The sequence below is a fragment of the Pelobates fuscus genome, chromosome 4, assembly GCF_036172605.1.
Source record: "Pelobates fuscus isolate aPelFus1 chromosome 4, aPelFus1.pri, whole genome shotgun sequence".
NCBI lineage: Eukaryota > Metazoa > Chordata > Amphibia > Anura > Pelobatidae > Pelobates > Pelobates fuscus.
In genome coordinates, this window is record NC_086320.1 from 327,871,119 (window position 1) to 327,887,865 (window position 16,747).

The 16,747-nt window shown below is 37.4% G+C and overlaps 1 protein-coding gene across 2 annotated transcripts in view; it reads left to right on the top strand.

Annotated features, from left to right (window-relative positions):
• The window catches only part of SNX13 (sorting nexin 13), a 132,053-nt gene that overhangs the window by 40,137 nt on the left and 75,169 nt on the right, over nucleotides 1–16,747 (top strand). For both annotated transcript variants that reach the window (XM_063452396.1, XM_063452395.1), the window contains exon 2: nucleotides 2,022–2,134. In XM_063452396.1, the coding sequence (XP_063308466.1) occupies nucleotides 2,022–2,134 (113 nt within the window). The remainder of the gene's footprint in view (nucleotides 1–2,021; nucleotides 2,135–16,747) is intronic.

Genomic DNA, 16,747 nt, shown 5'->3' on the forward strand with positions numbered 1-16,747 from the left:
ACTTTTGACCCACTGGACCAATTTGTATGATCTTGACGTATGTTTGTATTTGGAGTATGCTGATTCTACAAATGTACGTTTTATGTGAATGTGATGTATACTTTTAAAGTTTTGAATATCGTGTAAAACTGTGTATTTTCCTGCCTGCAGAGGGGAGGATTCTGCTAGAATGAATGGGAGTGTTTTACTGTGTATTACGGGTTTATTGGTTGTTTTACAAAACCCTGTGGGTTGTACTAATGTTTAAGAATGTGTATATAAGAACAATAAACCCACAGCTCTGTCTGTTCCTGTTAGACCCCCAACACGGAGCCTTGTCTCGTTCTTGGGGTGGGAGGGGGGGTTTATTGTATGCTGTTCCAGTTCGACTGCTAGGTGTGTAAACCTTTTGTATGGTTTTTCCTGTTCGGGTGTTTACGGCAATCATATGTTTGAGAGCATTCGTATGCTTCTCCAGTTCGGTGGATTGGTGTCTACAGTAGCTGCCTGTAGATCTGGAAGGGAATATCTCCTAAACGGCTGTTAACCCCTGTTATGCCTGGGGGTGCCTTTACAGACTGGTTAAAAATCATGTTACCTGAGGAGACTAATTTGGTGGGTTTTTATTATTAAGTTATCTGGGGGACTAAGGCACCACATTTATAAATTGTCTTGGTGGTGCCAGCATTAAAATAGTAATATTTTATATTATTATGGTTAAGTGTGGGTGGTAAGTAGGGATCGACCGATGTTGATTTTTTTTAGAGCCGATACCGATAATCTTTGAACATTTTTTTTTTTTTGGTAAATGCACAAAATACACATTCCAGTCAGAATTTTTTTATGTTTTCCAGAATATATGTGTGTGTAGTGGATGCAGTGAGAGTATTTGATTAGTGAACGCAGTGCAGTGTGTGTATAGTGGATGCAGTGTGTGTGTGTGTGTGTGTAAATAATGAATGCAGAGTGTGTTTGTGCAGCGAGTGTTTGTGTAGGTATGTTAAGTGTGTAAAATGGGGTTGGGGGGGGCATTTTTATTTTTACTCTTTTTTTTTTAAATTTATTTTTATTTATTGTTGTAACATTTTGTTTTAGTCCCCCCTCCCAGCTTCTTACCTGGCTAGGGAGGGGGGGGATATGACATTCCCTTGTCTGACTCTTGCGGCCTGTTGCCATGGTAACCCGTGGCAATGCTCTGACAGCCGCGGAACTCACGAGAGTTAGACAGGGGAGCTGAAGGGAAGCTAAGTAAGAGTGTGCTGGGCCCCCCAGGACCCTGACGGCGGTCCTGGTCTGCATTATCGGCAATATCGGTATCTTTATTGGTCGATACCGATATTGATGAAAATACAGAATATCGGCCGATAACATCGGTCGATCCCTACTTTATTGCACTGAATGAAAGATGCAGCAATTGCCCAGAGCACCTGTCTTGCAATGACTTCTAATTGAGCTGCATTGAGAGTCTGTGATTGGACAGTCACATAAAGTCTGTACAAAATTAAGAGGAGGGCTTGCAAAGGCAGCACACAAGAGAACTGTAGTTTTTGCAAGCTTTTTTTTTTTTTTTATAACTCAGACAGGAAAAAAAATGCTTAATTAAATGCATACATGTTTTCATTTTGGGTATATCTATTAAACAGTGATTTCTATTGTTTGTATTTGTGCAGTATCTCTTTAAGTGTGGATGCTGTTAAGCAGGATTTTTGTATTTTTTATCATTATTTTTGGTCTAGTTCAAAACAATTGATTATTAACCCTTTTACCCTGTGGAAGTAAGTCGTAAGCACTCTTGAAGGGTGCGGCATGACACATGAGACCTTGCCAGTTGAGTTAGTGTTCCTATATTACTAATATTGCAATTTTTCGATAAGTCCGGACTACTTGAGATTTTTCTGCTCTCACCTTATCTCAATGGCAAAGTAGAATGATCGATTTATAGAACTTTTACTCTGTAACAGTTTTGTAACGGTTTTTAAGTACGTGTACTAAATTCATATGAATAACCATTGTCTATTTCTCTTATCTTTGCATACTTGCAGGTCAGCCGTTCCAGATGGGGATGGGTAGTCCTCTCAGTTGTGCTGCTTTTGATAGGAATCGGACCTTTTAATTTATTTTATTATGCATTTTACGTCCTCTGCTTTGTGGTTGGGTAAGTTTTGTTTTTTTATGTTTTATGTAGTGTTTGCAACTTATTAAAAGAACAAAACACAATTTGGTTAACAAAAGGCAAACAGAAGTGTAAATTGTACAAAGTTACATATATAATATTGTAATATTTCGTTTTTCTTGTGTACGGTTAATTTATGCTTATTTGTATTGCCTGTATTTTTTTATTATTTAAAAATGTAATCTAATGTTTTTTTTTTTTTTTTTTTTTTTTTCATCCTTTTCAGATTGGTAAATCAAACTATTAACCAAAATTGTTTATTAATGGCTTTTCAATTGGCATTTTTTTGTAAGCGCATAACTGTTTTTTTAGTCACTCTGTGGATATAAAATAAACATTATATAAAGCTTTTCCACCAGTTTGCTATTGGTATTTTTATTGCTTCTGCAAAATGTGTGCAATCAGAAAATATTCCGCTAATCTCCATAAACGGAAACCATTCACCTCTGTCTTGTGGGCAGTACTATCGACTTGGCGAGCAAGCCTGGTCAAGTTTCAGCGTGAAAAGTTTCAACACTGCACATATATACTCCTACCACCATGATCACTTCTAAAAGAGGAAGTGGTCATGGTGATTGGAATAAGCCTTTAAGCTCTATTACAGGAGTTCTGTAACTGTTCCAAACTGTTTTCCAGGCTAGCTTGCTGTATTTCCAAAATTAAATAAGCTCAAGATGTTTAAATAGGCACTTTAAGTACCGTAGCTCCCAAAGTTATTGCTCTTTGATTCTCTTTCCTATCATTATATTCATAGTAGCACAGCTATGTCTTACCATGTCTCTCTTGTCTGTCTGAAGCCCCCGACCTAATAACCTATACAATAAGTGCACAACATTTAACTCCTTAGTAACATGTATATGTAAAAGCAACTCTCTTGTTGCTTTTAATGAGAACCAGCTCAGCATTTATGTATATCTGTTTCTGTGTATCCTTTTCATGAAAAATATGAATCAATTTGATAGCTTCTATTGCATTTTTATAATATTGTCATTGTTTTTTAATAGAACTGCTAGTGGGTTATTGACATCAGACCCTAGGCAGTTAGAGCTGTGCAAAAAAGATTTTGTATTCGTTTGTATTCAAATGGACCTATCACTTTTGTAGTTTTTTTTTTTTTTTTCTCTTCAGTTTATGCAAAATGGCATTTTTCTTTTTTTTTTTTCCAATTAAATCTTTATTTGATTTTATTTGATTTTGTTTGATTTTGAACAATAAATATCAATACACATAAGTCATACATAGAAAAAAAATAAAAACAGTTACTACAATAGTAATAACATCAAACCATTCAAACTATACCATATAGATTCTATCATAATTCATTCATAACATCATACAGAATGGGAAAAGGCCACAGCATACATAGGATACAAATTATATATATATATATATATATATATATATATATATATATATATATATATATATATATATATATCTCTATCCAATTTTTTTCTTCGACATTTCAGTGTATACATCAAAATTAGTTAATGATATTGCTCATTATTTTCTAAGAATTTTATAAATTTTTCCCCATTTCATATTTCTGTACAGTACCCTTCCTCTTAAAAAGCCCTATCTCATTTTTAATCTGAACTGCTAATTGTTTCTCCCAATGTTTACCCTCAATTGCCTTAGAATTTTTCCATCCTCTTGCTATCAAGATCTTTACTGCCATAAAAGAATGACAGACCAAAAATTGTTGGTATAATGATAGATCAGGCCATTGAAGATGTAGGAGGGCCGTTATTGGAGAATGTTCCATCAGAATTTTGTCCCAAACATACAGTTTTCTGAAGACCTCATCCCATAATTTCTTAATTAATCTGCAACTCCACCAAATATGAATAAAACTTCCTAAGTTACTTCCACATCTCCAACATACTTTAGATTCATTGTGATCAATTCTATTTAATCTGTTTGGCACTAAATACCAACGATAGCAAATTTTATAGTGTGTCTCAAACAAGGTGATATTATGAACATTCCTTTTCAACTGTGTCAACATATTTCCCCATTTTGTAGGGTCTATTTTTAAATTACATTCTTTTCCCCAGCTTTTTATTTGTTTGGACCTTATATTTTTGGGGATCGATCTTATCAGGGCATAACAATTTTTCCTAGAGCTATTATTTCCCAAAATCTGTTTTATCAGGATACTACTAATTATATTACTCTTGGCAAGCGATTTGCCTATGAAGGATTTTATTCTTAAATACCGAAAAGCCTCTGCCTGAGGGAGGCCAAATTCATTAAACAGAGTTAAAAAATCTTTAATTTTGTCTCTTATTATTATGTCATCCACATTTTCAGTTTTCATATCCTTCCAAGAATCTATTTTTAAATCTGGCATTAGAGCTTCTAATATTTCTATCTTCATGAACCCACAAATATTTCCCAAGATTTTTCGTTTTTTTCTAATCATGTTCCAATCATTCAATCGATGTCTTAGAATTACATTACTAACTTCATTCCCAATTTTCTTTTTTAGTTAGTAATTGGGTATGGAATATAATAGAGGCTTCATAATGGCTTATTATATTCGGAAAGTTTACCCCTCCATGCCCTATAGTATGCGTTAATTGTTCTAAGCTAATTCGAGGTTTTTTCCCCTTCCAAATAAAGTTTTTAATAAGCCTCTGTATTATCTCCAACCATGGCAGTGGGATTTTTAGAGGAACCATTCTAAAGAAGTATGTCCATCTAGGTACTATATACGCGTTTATTATGTTTATCCTTCCCAACCAACTAAAAAACAAGGGATTCCATTTTTGTAACGACATCCCAGTAGACTTCAGAAGCCTAGTAAAATGAATCTCCACCATTTTATCCAACTTATCCAATAATGTTACCCCTAAATATTCAAAACTACCATTCGCATCCGTAAAACAATATGTCTTCAGAAATTCATTTTTCCACTCTTTGCTGCAGTTCTTAAATAACAAAATTGTTTTATCTGTATTTATTTTGTAGTTTGAGATAATACTAAATACTTCTATTTCCTTTATCAAGTTATCAATTGATTTAATTGGGTCTGTGAGAGTCAAAATAGTATCGTCAGCATACATGCTTATTTTTAATTCTCTATCAAGGGTTGGCACTCCCCGGATGTCTGGATTTTCTCTTATTCTAATTGCAAAAGGTTCCATTGAGAGAATATATAAAATAGGTGAAAGTGGGCACCCTTGCCAGGTGCCATTTTTCAATGGGAACCAATCTGAGCATAAATCTATGCCCACTACCCTCACCATTGGGTTTTGATAAATAGAGCCTATCGCAGACAACATCCAGCCATCTATACCCATTGCCCTCAGCACCCCCATCATATATCCCCACCCGACCCTGTCAAAGGCCCTTTCTGCATCCAATGACAGGGTCAGGAGAGGGATTCGAGTTCTATCGCTCCAATCCAGAACATTAATCATTCTTCTCATGTTAGTACTAGCCTGTCTAGAAGGGACAAACCCTATCTGATCTCTATCTACCACTTCCATGATTATTTTTTTCAACCTATCTGCCAGTATAGATGAGAATAATTTGGAGTCGACGTTGATAAGTGAAATCGGGCGATAGTTCTTTAGTTCTTGAGGATCCTTATCTTTTTTTTATGTATAGGGATTATATTTGCTTGTAATAATTCTTTAGGACCTATACCTTTCAAAGAGATTTCATTATATGTTCTAGTCAAATACTCTGCTAAAATATCTCCATATATTTAATAGAATCTATTGGTCAGGCCGTCTGGACCAGGAGTCTTATAATTCACAAGTTTTTTAATGGCACCTATAAATTCCGTAATTTGTAGAGGGGCATTAAGCATTGTTTTTTGATCCTCAGAAATCCTGGGAAAATTAATTTCCCTCAAATAATCATTTATAGCCTCTTCTTTTGATTGATTAGGTAAATTATACAACTTTTCATAATATATTTGAAACGCCTTTGCTATAATTTCTGGTTTTCTATTATTGAATCATTTCTAATGCTACTGATCCTATTTTTACCGTTTGTTATGTTTTTAAGTTTTTTGGTTAGCCATTTGTTAATCTTGTTATTATCATAATAGAAATTTATTTTCATCCTTTCTAGATTTTTCTCTATTCGTTCTTTCTCCATTTTTTCTATTTTCATTTTAATCTCAGAGAGTTGTTTAGATGACTCATTATTTAATAATCTTTTATTTCTTCTGGCCAACAGATAGTATTCTATATATAATGTTTCTCTAGTCTGACCTCTATCTCTTTGGATCCTTTTTTTGAGTTTACTCAGATAACCCCGTACCACCGCTTTAAATGCACACCATATAGTGGTTATCGGGAGTTCTTCTGAAATTACAATTGGATCAGTTCTCTAATTTGTAATTGATCTTTATTATTATTCAGAATACTATCATCTAGACGCCAGGTCGTATTAGGTCTATATTTTTTTACATCATTTATAGTAAAAATAATATAACTATGGTCTGACCAAACATTCTCTTCTATATATATATATATGGCTTTTTTTTGTTCTACTAAATTAGCTTCCCCCAACACAAGGTCTATTCTGGAAAGTGAGGAATGTACTTTTGAAACATGCGTATATTCTCTTTCCTCTGAACTAAATACTCTCCATATATCCAGTAAGTTATTTTCTAGCAGTGTATTTCTCAAAATCCTAGCTTGGTTTGTCAAATATTTAGTTATGGGGTTATTATTTTTGTTTTTTTTTTGTCTAAATCTATATCTAACACACAGTTGAAATCTCCCGAAATTACTAATAATCCTGTTTTGACTTTATCTACTTTTTCCATAATCTCTTTGAGATATTAAGTTGGTAGTACGTTTGGGAAGTTTAAGTTTACTAAAGTATAGACTTTCTCCTCCAACTTACATATTAGTATCTGATACCGTCCTTCTATGTCTACTTCTTCATATATGATTTCTCTATTTATTCTTTTCGAAAGGATTATGGCCACTCCTCTTTTCTTTTTCTTATTCAAGGAGGCTTGTGAGATTATCTCATATCCTTCATAGGTCCACCTAATCCTATCTTCACTTTTCCAATGTGTCTCTTGCAACATCGCTAAATCTATTCCTTTTTTTTTTTTTTAGCAATTCTCTCATCATAGCTCTTTTATATGGGGTATTTAGCCCCTGTACATTTACTGAAATACACTTCATGCCTTGTTCTTTTTCAAGTGACTCCTATTCCTGCTGCCATCCCTCCCACATCAATCACACACATCTGAGCTCTCATAATACAGAGAGGCCCATTCACATTCATTCTTACTTGTTGTTATAAGAGATAATAAATATCTCTTCAACCTGTAAGCCTAGGCAATATCTCGTATAATGTCTAGGGCTAAGGTCTGTCTCTGACCTTAAAGTGGAAGCTCATTAGGGGTAATCAGAGCTATTTTATATGTTTATTTATGTAGCCATTCTTTTTCCTTCCTTCTCTTTAAACCCAGACAGAGAGAGGGGAAACAATAAAACAAACAAATAAAAACAATCTCCCTTTCTTTCCCTTCCTCCCCCCCTCCTTTTTTTCCTTTTTTTCCCCTTCTCTCTTCTTCCCTTTCCCTTTTTTTCCAATTTGTGCACATAACATTATATCCAATCTATTTAATTATATTACCTCTTGTGTACATCTACTTTCTTTATCAAAAATCCTCCATAAACCACTTATAATATCTCACAAATCCATTAGTGAAACTATAGTATTCTCCCTTGTTACTTAAGTTATCATATTATTTTGCCATTAATCCCCTATTCCACATTATCCATACAAATTATTATTATATCGTGTTCAATTATATATCCCCTTTCAAACTCCACCTAGTGTATTTATATTTAGAAAATATCACATTTTAACTTATCAATTATTTCATATCAAATATAACATTCAAACTCTTGTTGACCCATTTAAACAATTATTTTACCATCATTATCATTACCCCCTCATGTATTATTGTCATAATTAACCATCTTTAAGCCATACTAAGTCCTCACATTAAGGAGGAAGAGAGGGAGATATATGTGAGAGAGAAAAAAAAAATTGTGAATTGTTATTTCATAGTCTAAAACTTTTCTGCGATCCATATAACTTATAAACCAAAATTGTATAGAAATATGTTATAAACTTTATAATTCATCTCCTTTTCTTTCCCCTTCCCCCTTCCCCTTCCCCCTCTTCCTTTTCTTTTCCAATTTGTGCACACAGATTAATATCCAATCTACTTATTTATTTTACATCTTGTGTATTTCTACTTTCTTTATCAAAATCCTCCGTGCACCACATATAACATCTCTCATTTCACTTATTAAAAATATATTTTTTCTCCCTTATTAATTAATTTATCATATTATTTTACCAGTGATCCCACTCATATAAAGAGTTATTTTACCAACATCCCCCCCCCCATGCATAATTATTAAACCAATTACATCCTCACATTAAGAAGGAAGAGAGGAAATAATAAAAAAAAAACCTTTTAAAAAAAAAAAATAAAAAAATAATTTCTTTTCTTTCTCCTTTTTCCTATCACTTTCTCTACTCTTCTTTCCCTTTCTCGTTAGAACTCTTGCATTTTCTCTCCTTATATTTTATTATTTAAGTTGCTGAGATGTCCATTCTTCTAATTCTTTTGGGTTCAAAAATACTTTTCTTGTGTCATTCCAATTTATTGTGATAGCCTTGCCTGGTCCCCAGCGATATCCAATATTTCTTTCTTTCAGTGGTTTCAACTTTTCAAAATAGTTTTTTCTCTCCATTCTTACTGCTCTGGATAAGTCTTGATAAATTTGAATATCTTTGAATTTATCATCTTCTGAGAATTTTTTGTTTCTTATTGCATTAATTATTTGCTGCTTAACAATCAGGGAATGAAGAGTAACAATCGGATCTCTGGGAAATGCATTCTGGATTCCTTGGGGTTTTTTAATTCTGTATATGTTTTCCATACACACAGCCGAAACTTGAAATTGTAGCTTTAATGCTGCAAACAGACCACTCAAATAGTCTTTAATTTTATCGTGAGAAATATCTTCTGGAATATTTTTTATCCTTATATTTTTAGCTCTCATTCTTTCTTCCATCATATTTAATCGATCTTCTAATTTTTTTATTTCCACCTTCATCTTGGTTTGTTCTTCTGTGATTAAATTATAATGATTAGCTATTTGTTCTTGACTTTCTTCAACTTTAACTATCTTTCTGTTGATTTCTTCCATTAGTTTTGTCATTTGGGCAGTACTATTTTCCAATTCTTTCTTAAAAAATTCAGTTTGGTTATCTAGACTTGTCTTTATAAAGTCTTGGAAGTTAGTTATTGAACCTCTTTTGTCTTCCAGTGCTGATTCGTCTAGAAAAGATAATTCCTCACTTTGCTTATTATGTGGTGAGAAAAAGATTGAGACAGGTTTTTAATTTTTTATTGTCTTTTTTGATCCCCTTGTTTTTTTTTTAGAGATCTTTGGCATAGCCATCTTTACTTAGTGTTATCTCAGAAAACAGTATAGAGAGAATTCAGGAGCCTGTTTTTATTAAACTGTTTCCTTCTATCTTTTCTTTCTCCTCAAATTATCTAGACAGTTTTTATCAGTTTGATTCCTTTCTCCTTCTCCCTTAAAATTTCTCCTCTTCTCTCTCTTTCCTGAACGATTAATTCTTGTGATCATATCCTTTTTGGAGTATTAAACCCCTTATTGCATTTTTACATTACTGCTATTCTTCCCATCCAAATTTATATAATCATTTATTTGCAGGGGGTCCAGTAATACAGGTCAGGAAAATCAGACGTTTAAATTCAGCACTATATACTTGCAGTTCAAACAGTTATATTTAAGGGGTATCAACCACCGCATCAAAATTGTCCAAACAAAAATCCATATAGTTATTTACCAGCTGATAGTCAGATAGTCGGCCGGATATCCAGTTATAGATCCACAGAGCTTTTGTAAGTTAAATTCGGGTATAACCCATCTCCTCATGGCCTCATCTGCTCGACATTTCCATGTTCGCGGTAGATGCCGTGTAGACGCCGTTCCCTCGTGGCTGCACCTTCCTCCCGTTCTGTTACCCCCGTTGAGCTCCACCTCCTGGTGCGCACGCTCACGTCACGTCGCGCTCCGTCATCACCTGGATTGATCGAACATTTGGGATTTTAAATACCGCAAAATGGCATTGCTACAATGTGAACCACGTATTGTTGGTATTACGTTGATTTTTACTTTGCACTCTTTGGTACTTTTGCTTGCCAGGAGTCATGTCACAGCCCTTTGTCAAGTATCCAGAATAGCAAGTTATTTTATCATAAGTTTTAAAATAGTTGAACATTGTCTGATGCTTTGAAAAAAAAAAACAACAGTTTTTCACGAAAGATTTATCATTATTAAAACATGTTGAATGACAGTTTTTCGTTAAGTGGATAAGACATCGTATAACTTTCTCCAAACTCTAAAAGTCATGATGTCAAGTGGAAGCAATTCAGTCATGCCATCTCTGCCACTAAAGGATGTAGAGACAACTTGCAGCATATAGGGCCTATCTGTGGAGATCTTTTGATCTTCCCTTCCAAATTACCAATGCTAGGTACTATTTTTGTGTCGCCATGGCAACATAATACCATGGAATTGTTTTGCACTGCACAGATTAGCTGCTTATTTAAAGTATTTTGCACCATTTATCCATCAAAAACCTCCCAGCAACCAAAGGGTTTATGTCCCACAGTGATGCTTTGATTATCCACCCAACAGTGACCAGGTTGGTACCATGCACGGATTACATACCTGCATAGAAATGGTTAGTCACAAAATAACGCACTTGCTATCTACCCAGTAGTGATGGTGTTAATTCCCTACATCCATTTACATTACTTGGTCCATCACTGTATACTAAAATAAACCTTCTTCATTCACTGAGGGGAGCTATGTTGCTATGTTGACGATCTCTGCCACACATTGAAGGTCCGGGCTCATACAGCCAACATGTACTGGACAGATGTCTGTTACTAACACTTAATGCATTTTATTTGGGGGTTTCCATGCTCTGCTGTGAGCAGATCTTAGAATGTTTGAAAGTAACCATAGTACATGATTTATTATCTCTCCACTGCTGGCAGACAGCAATTTACAGCATGTCCTCTCCTTGAAACAAATGTTTTTTGTTGGCATTGCTTCCAAATGTGAACTTGCATCTATTTCCCGGAAATTCCACTTCCCAGGAGAAAGTAGTGCTGTTAAAGGGAAACTAATGTGCTAGCAATACAACATTTTATTCCTAGCACAATAGTGTCCCGTCCCTTCACTCCCCTCCCTCTGCAGCGCAGAAATGGTTAAAAACCCTAATTCACTTACCTGATTCTTGCACTGATGTCCCTCAGCAGTGGGTCAGGCTTTGCCTCTGCTCCTCCTTCCTTCTTCAGCCAATGTCGGGGACCTAATGCCTGTGCGTGGTGAGCACCTCAGTCGCATGAGGACAAGCCCATCGGAAAGCATTGAATCAATGCTTTCTTTTGAGTTTTAACTGATATCCTCATGCAGAGCGTGAAGAAGTCAGTTAGGCAGCCAAAAGTCGCCTAGCAGCCTGGAAGTGCCTCTAGTGACTGTCTGATAGACAGCCACTAGAGGCAGTGGTGTATTCTGGTTTTGTGCTGCCCTAGGCATGAGAATCCTCGGGTACCTCCTTCCCCCCCTCCAAATTTCTCTTCCTGACAGACACACACCCTCACTGATGCATGCACGGACAAACACTCACTTACAGATACATTCATTGTCACACACACTGTTTAACCAACACACACTTTCACTGAAACATACACATTCACAGACATACACACTCATTCAGTTACACACACACATATATACACTGACAGATGCACACTCACTTAGTGTCACACACATATACTCAATGACAGATACACACGTACACACTCACTGACACATATATACACTGTCAGACGCTCACATTTACTGACAAACATACTCTGTGACATACATGCATACACACACTGACAGACACACTGACAGACACACTGACAGACACACTGACAGACACACTGACAGACACACTGACAGACACACTGACAGACACACTGACAGACACACTGACAGACACACTGACAGACACACTGACAGACACACTGACAGACACACTGACAGACACACTGACAGACACACTGACAGACACACTGACAGACACACTGACAGACACACTGACAGACACACTGACAGACACACTGACAGACACACTGACAGACACACTGACAGACACACTGACAGACACACTGACAGACACACTGACAGACACACTGACAGACACACTGACTGACACACTGACTGACACACTGACAGACACACTGACAGACACACTGACAGACACACTGACAGACACACTGACAGACACACTGACAGACACACTGACAGACACACTGACAGACACACTGACAGACACACTGACAGACACACTGACAGACACACTGACAGACACACTGACAGACACACTGACTGACACACTGACTGACACACTGACTGACACACTGACTGACACACTGACTGACACACTGACTGACACACTGACAGACACACTGACTGACACACTGACTGACACACTGACTGACACACTGACTGACACACTGACTGACACACTGACTGACACACTGACTGACACACTGACTGACACACTGACTGACACACTGACTGACACACTGACTGACACACTGACTGACACACTGACTGACACACTGACTGACACACTGACTGACACACTGACTGACACACTGACTGACACACTGACTGACACACTGACTGACACACTGACTGACACACTGACTGACACACTGACTGACACACTGACTGACACACTGACTGACACACTGACTGACACACTGACTGACACACTGACTGACACACTGACTGACACACTGACTGACACACTGACTGACACACTGACTGACACACTGACTGACACACTGACTGACACACTGACTGACACACTGACTGACACACTGACTGACACACTGACTGACACACTGACTGACACACTGACTGACACACTGACTGACACACTGACTGACACACTGACTGACACACTGACTGACACACTGACTGACACACTGACTGACACACTGACTGACACACTGACTGACACACTGACTGACACACTGACTGACACACACACACTGACTGACACACACACACTGACTGACACACACACACTGACTGACACACACACACTGACTGACACACACACACTGACTGACACACACACACTGACTGACACACACACACTGACTGACACACACACACTGACACACACACACACACACACACACACACACACACACTGACTGACTGACTGACACACACACACACACACTGACTGACACACACACACACACACACACACTGACTGACACACACACACACACACACACACACTGACTGACACACACACACACACACACACACTGACTGACACACACACACACACACACACACTGACTGACACACACACACACACACACACACACTGACTGACACACACACACACACACACACACACTGACTGACACACACACACACACACTGACTGACTGACACACACACACACTGACTGACTGACTGACACACACACACACTGACTGACTGACTGACACACACACACACACTGACTGACTGACACACACACACTGACTGACTGACACACACACACACACTGACTGACTGACACACACACACACTGACTGACTGACACACACACACACTGACTGACTGACTGACACACACACACACACACACACACTGACTGACACACACACACACACACACACACTGACTGACACACACACACACACACACACACTGACTGACACACACACACACACACACACACTGACTGACACACACACACACACACACACACTGACTGACACACACACACACACACTGACTGACTGACACACACACACACACACTGACTGACTGACACACACACACACTGACTGACTGACACACACACACACACTGACTGACTGACACACACACACACACTGACTGACTGACACACACACACACTGACTGACTGACACACACACACACTGACTGACACACACACACACACTGACTGACTGACTGACACACACACACACACTGACTGACTGACACACACACACACACACTGACTGACTGACACACACACACACACTGACTGACTGACTGACTGACTCACACACACACACACACACACTGACTGACTGACACACACACACACTGACTGACTGACACACACACACACTGACTGACTGACTGACTGACACACACACACACACTGACTGACTGACTGACTGACTGACACACACACACACACTCACTGACACACACACACACACACTCACTGACACACACACACACACACTCACTGACACACACACACACACACTCACTGACACACACACACACACACTCACTGACACACACACACTCACTGACACACACACACACACACTCACTGACACACACACACTCACTGACACACACACACACACACTCACTGACACACACACACTCACTGACACACACACACACACTCACTGACACACACACACACACTCACTGACACACACACACACTCACTGACACACACACTCACTTACAGACGCACACACTCACTTACAGACGCACACTCTGTCAGGGTATTTATATCGGCAGACATTTTGTGCTATGATAGAAATTAAAATGTATATTGTCAGAGTCACTCTGAACAGAGCAGACTCCATTTTGTTATTCTCAAGTTAACAAAAGACACAGGATTTCTATCCCTTCTGTAAAACTAACCACTTTGCCAGAGCTAAAGGAATGCTTAGTACAAACCAAATTGATAAGAAATGAGAACGGGGGATGGACAGACTGTCTAAATGCTAATGGAATATAATTAATTCTAAACCCAGACATTTGTGACAGAGAAGATTAAATAATTTAATTTTATTTTCGATATTGTATAACGTCCCATTGTAAGTTTAGGGGTCATAATTGGTTATAACTGTGATATTAGAAATTATAACAGAATTTGCCAGACACATAGTCTGAAGAAAGCCCAAAGAACTCTTTGAACTGACAGAAAACTGACATTATAAATAACCATAAAGATAAGCTAAATGACGTCAAAATAGCCACCAGGAAAAGTTAACTCTTTCCTGGATAGGTATGTTTAGTGGGACGAGACTGCCCTCTATAGACCAAATACTTTAATTGCTATCTGGAAGGTAACCACACCTCCAGTTTTCTATTGGTCTATTACCTAGTGAATTTTCCCTTTAAAAAGTTAAGACAAAGGGAAGAGAGAGGATGCAAAAGGAAGCAAAGAAGCAAAGAGGTGAGCAGTCGGGGGCAATGCAGAGAAATCCATGACAGATATCCACTCCAGGGCACTCAGAATTTCTTACACACCAATCACACATCCATTCAGTTCCTGAGACTACCTACTAATCTGATGAAAATATCTACTCAACTGGTAATTATACTGGTTTCATTTAATTAATCTAAATTAATTAAAATGTTCTAATAGCATGATATATGACTGGATAAATCACGATCAGATTTCGATATTTAGAAATCTTAGTTACTATAGAATATATAGTTATAATATTCTATTCTGCAGATGGAAAGGCATAATTATATATATATATATATATATATATTAATGTGACATCACATGTTAGCATATCGTGATATTTATCCAGGTGTATTGATTTGCCCTAAAATAAGATAAAATATCTGTTTAGGCAAGTTAAGATTCTGCTTATAGAACATGGTAGATTACTCTTATTGGATGGTTCCAGGAAATGACCAATGAGCTGGTATAAATGTTATTTTATTTAAAATCACATGAGAATAGGTCTTAATTACCTAGGAGGTCTAGCCAGCATTGAAAGGGTTATTCTAACTGTCAGCTAAAGTTTTATGGCCTTAAGCTGCAAGCTCTGTGTCTGTGTGTAAGTTTCACTTTTGTTTCTCTGTGAAGTACTATCATAAATCATTGTCAACCATTGGAAAATGTATTGCCATTTGTATTGCATACTCATTTTATACTGAATATTCATTGATTATTATCACGCATGTTACATATTATTATTTAAATTGTATCTATTTTTATAACAAATTGTGATTTTATTTATATGGAATACATTTCACTTACACGATAACGATCTTTGGGATCTGAGAATTGAAATAGTGGGCAATTCTCAACTGTTGACTATTATTATCCCATAAATATCCCCACAACTCACAGACACACTCTCTCACACTGACAGACACACACACACTCACTAACACACACCGACAGACACACACACTCACTAACACTCACCGACAGACACACACTCTAACAGGGAGAGCTCAGGGGAGAGTGCTCCTTCGTTGCCCGCCTCAATTATCAGCGCATGTCAGCCTTGTCAGCCTTGCGCTAAATATAGCACTGACTAGAGGTGGAGTTAACCCTGAAAGGTAATTATTTCAGGTTTTCAATAACTGCAAGAATACAATTGCTGGGTTAACTGACAGGGACACTGCACCCAGACTACATCAATGAGCTAAAGTGGTCTAGTTGCCTATTGTGTTC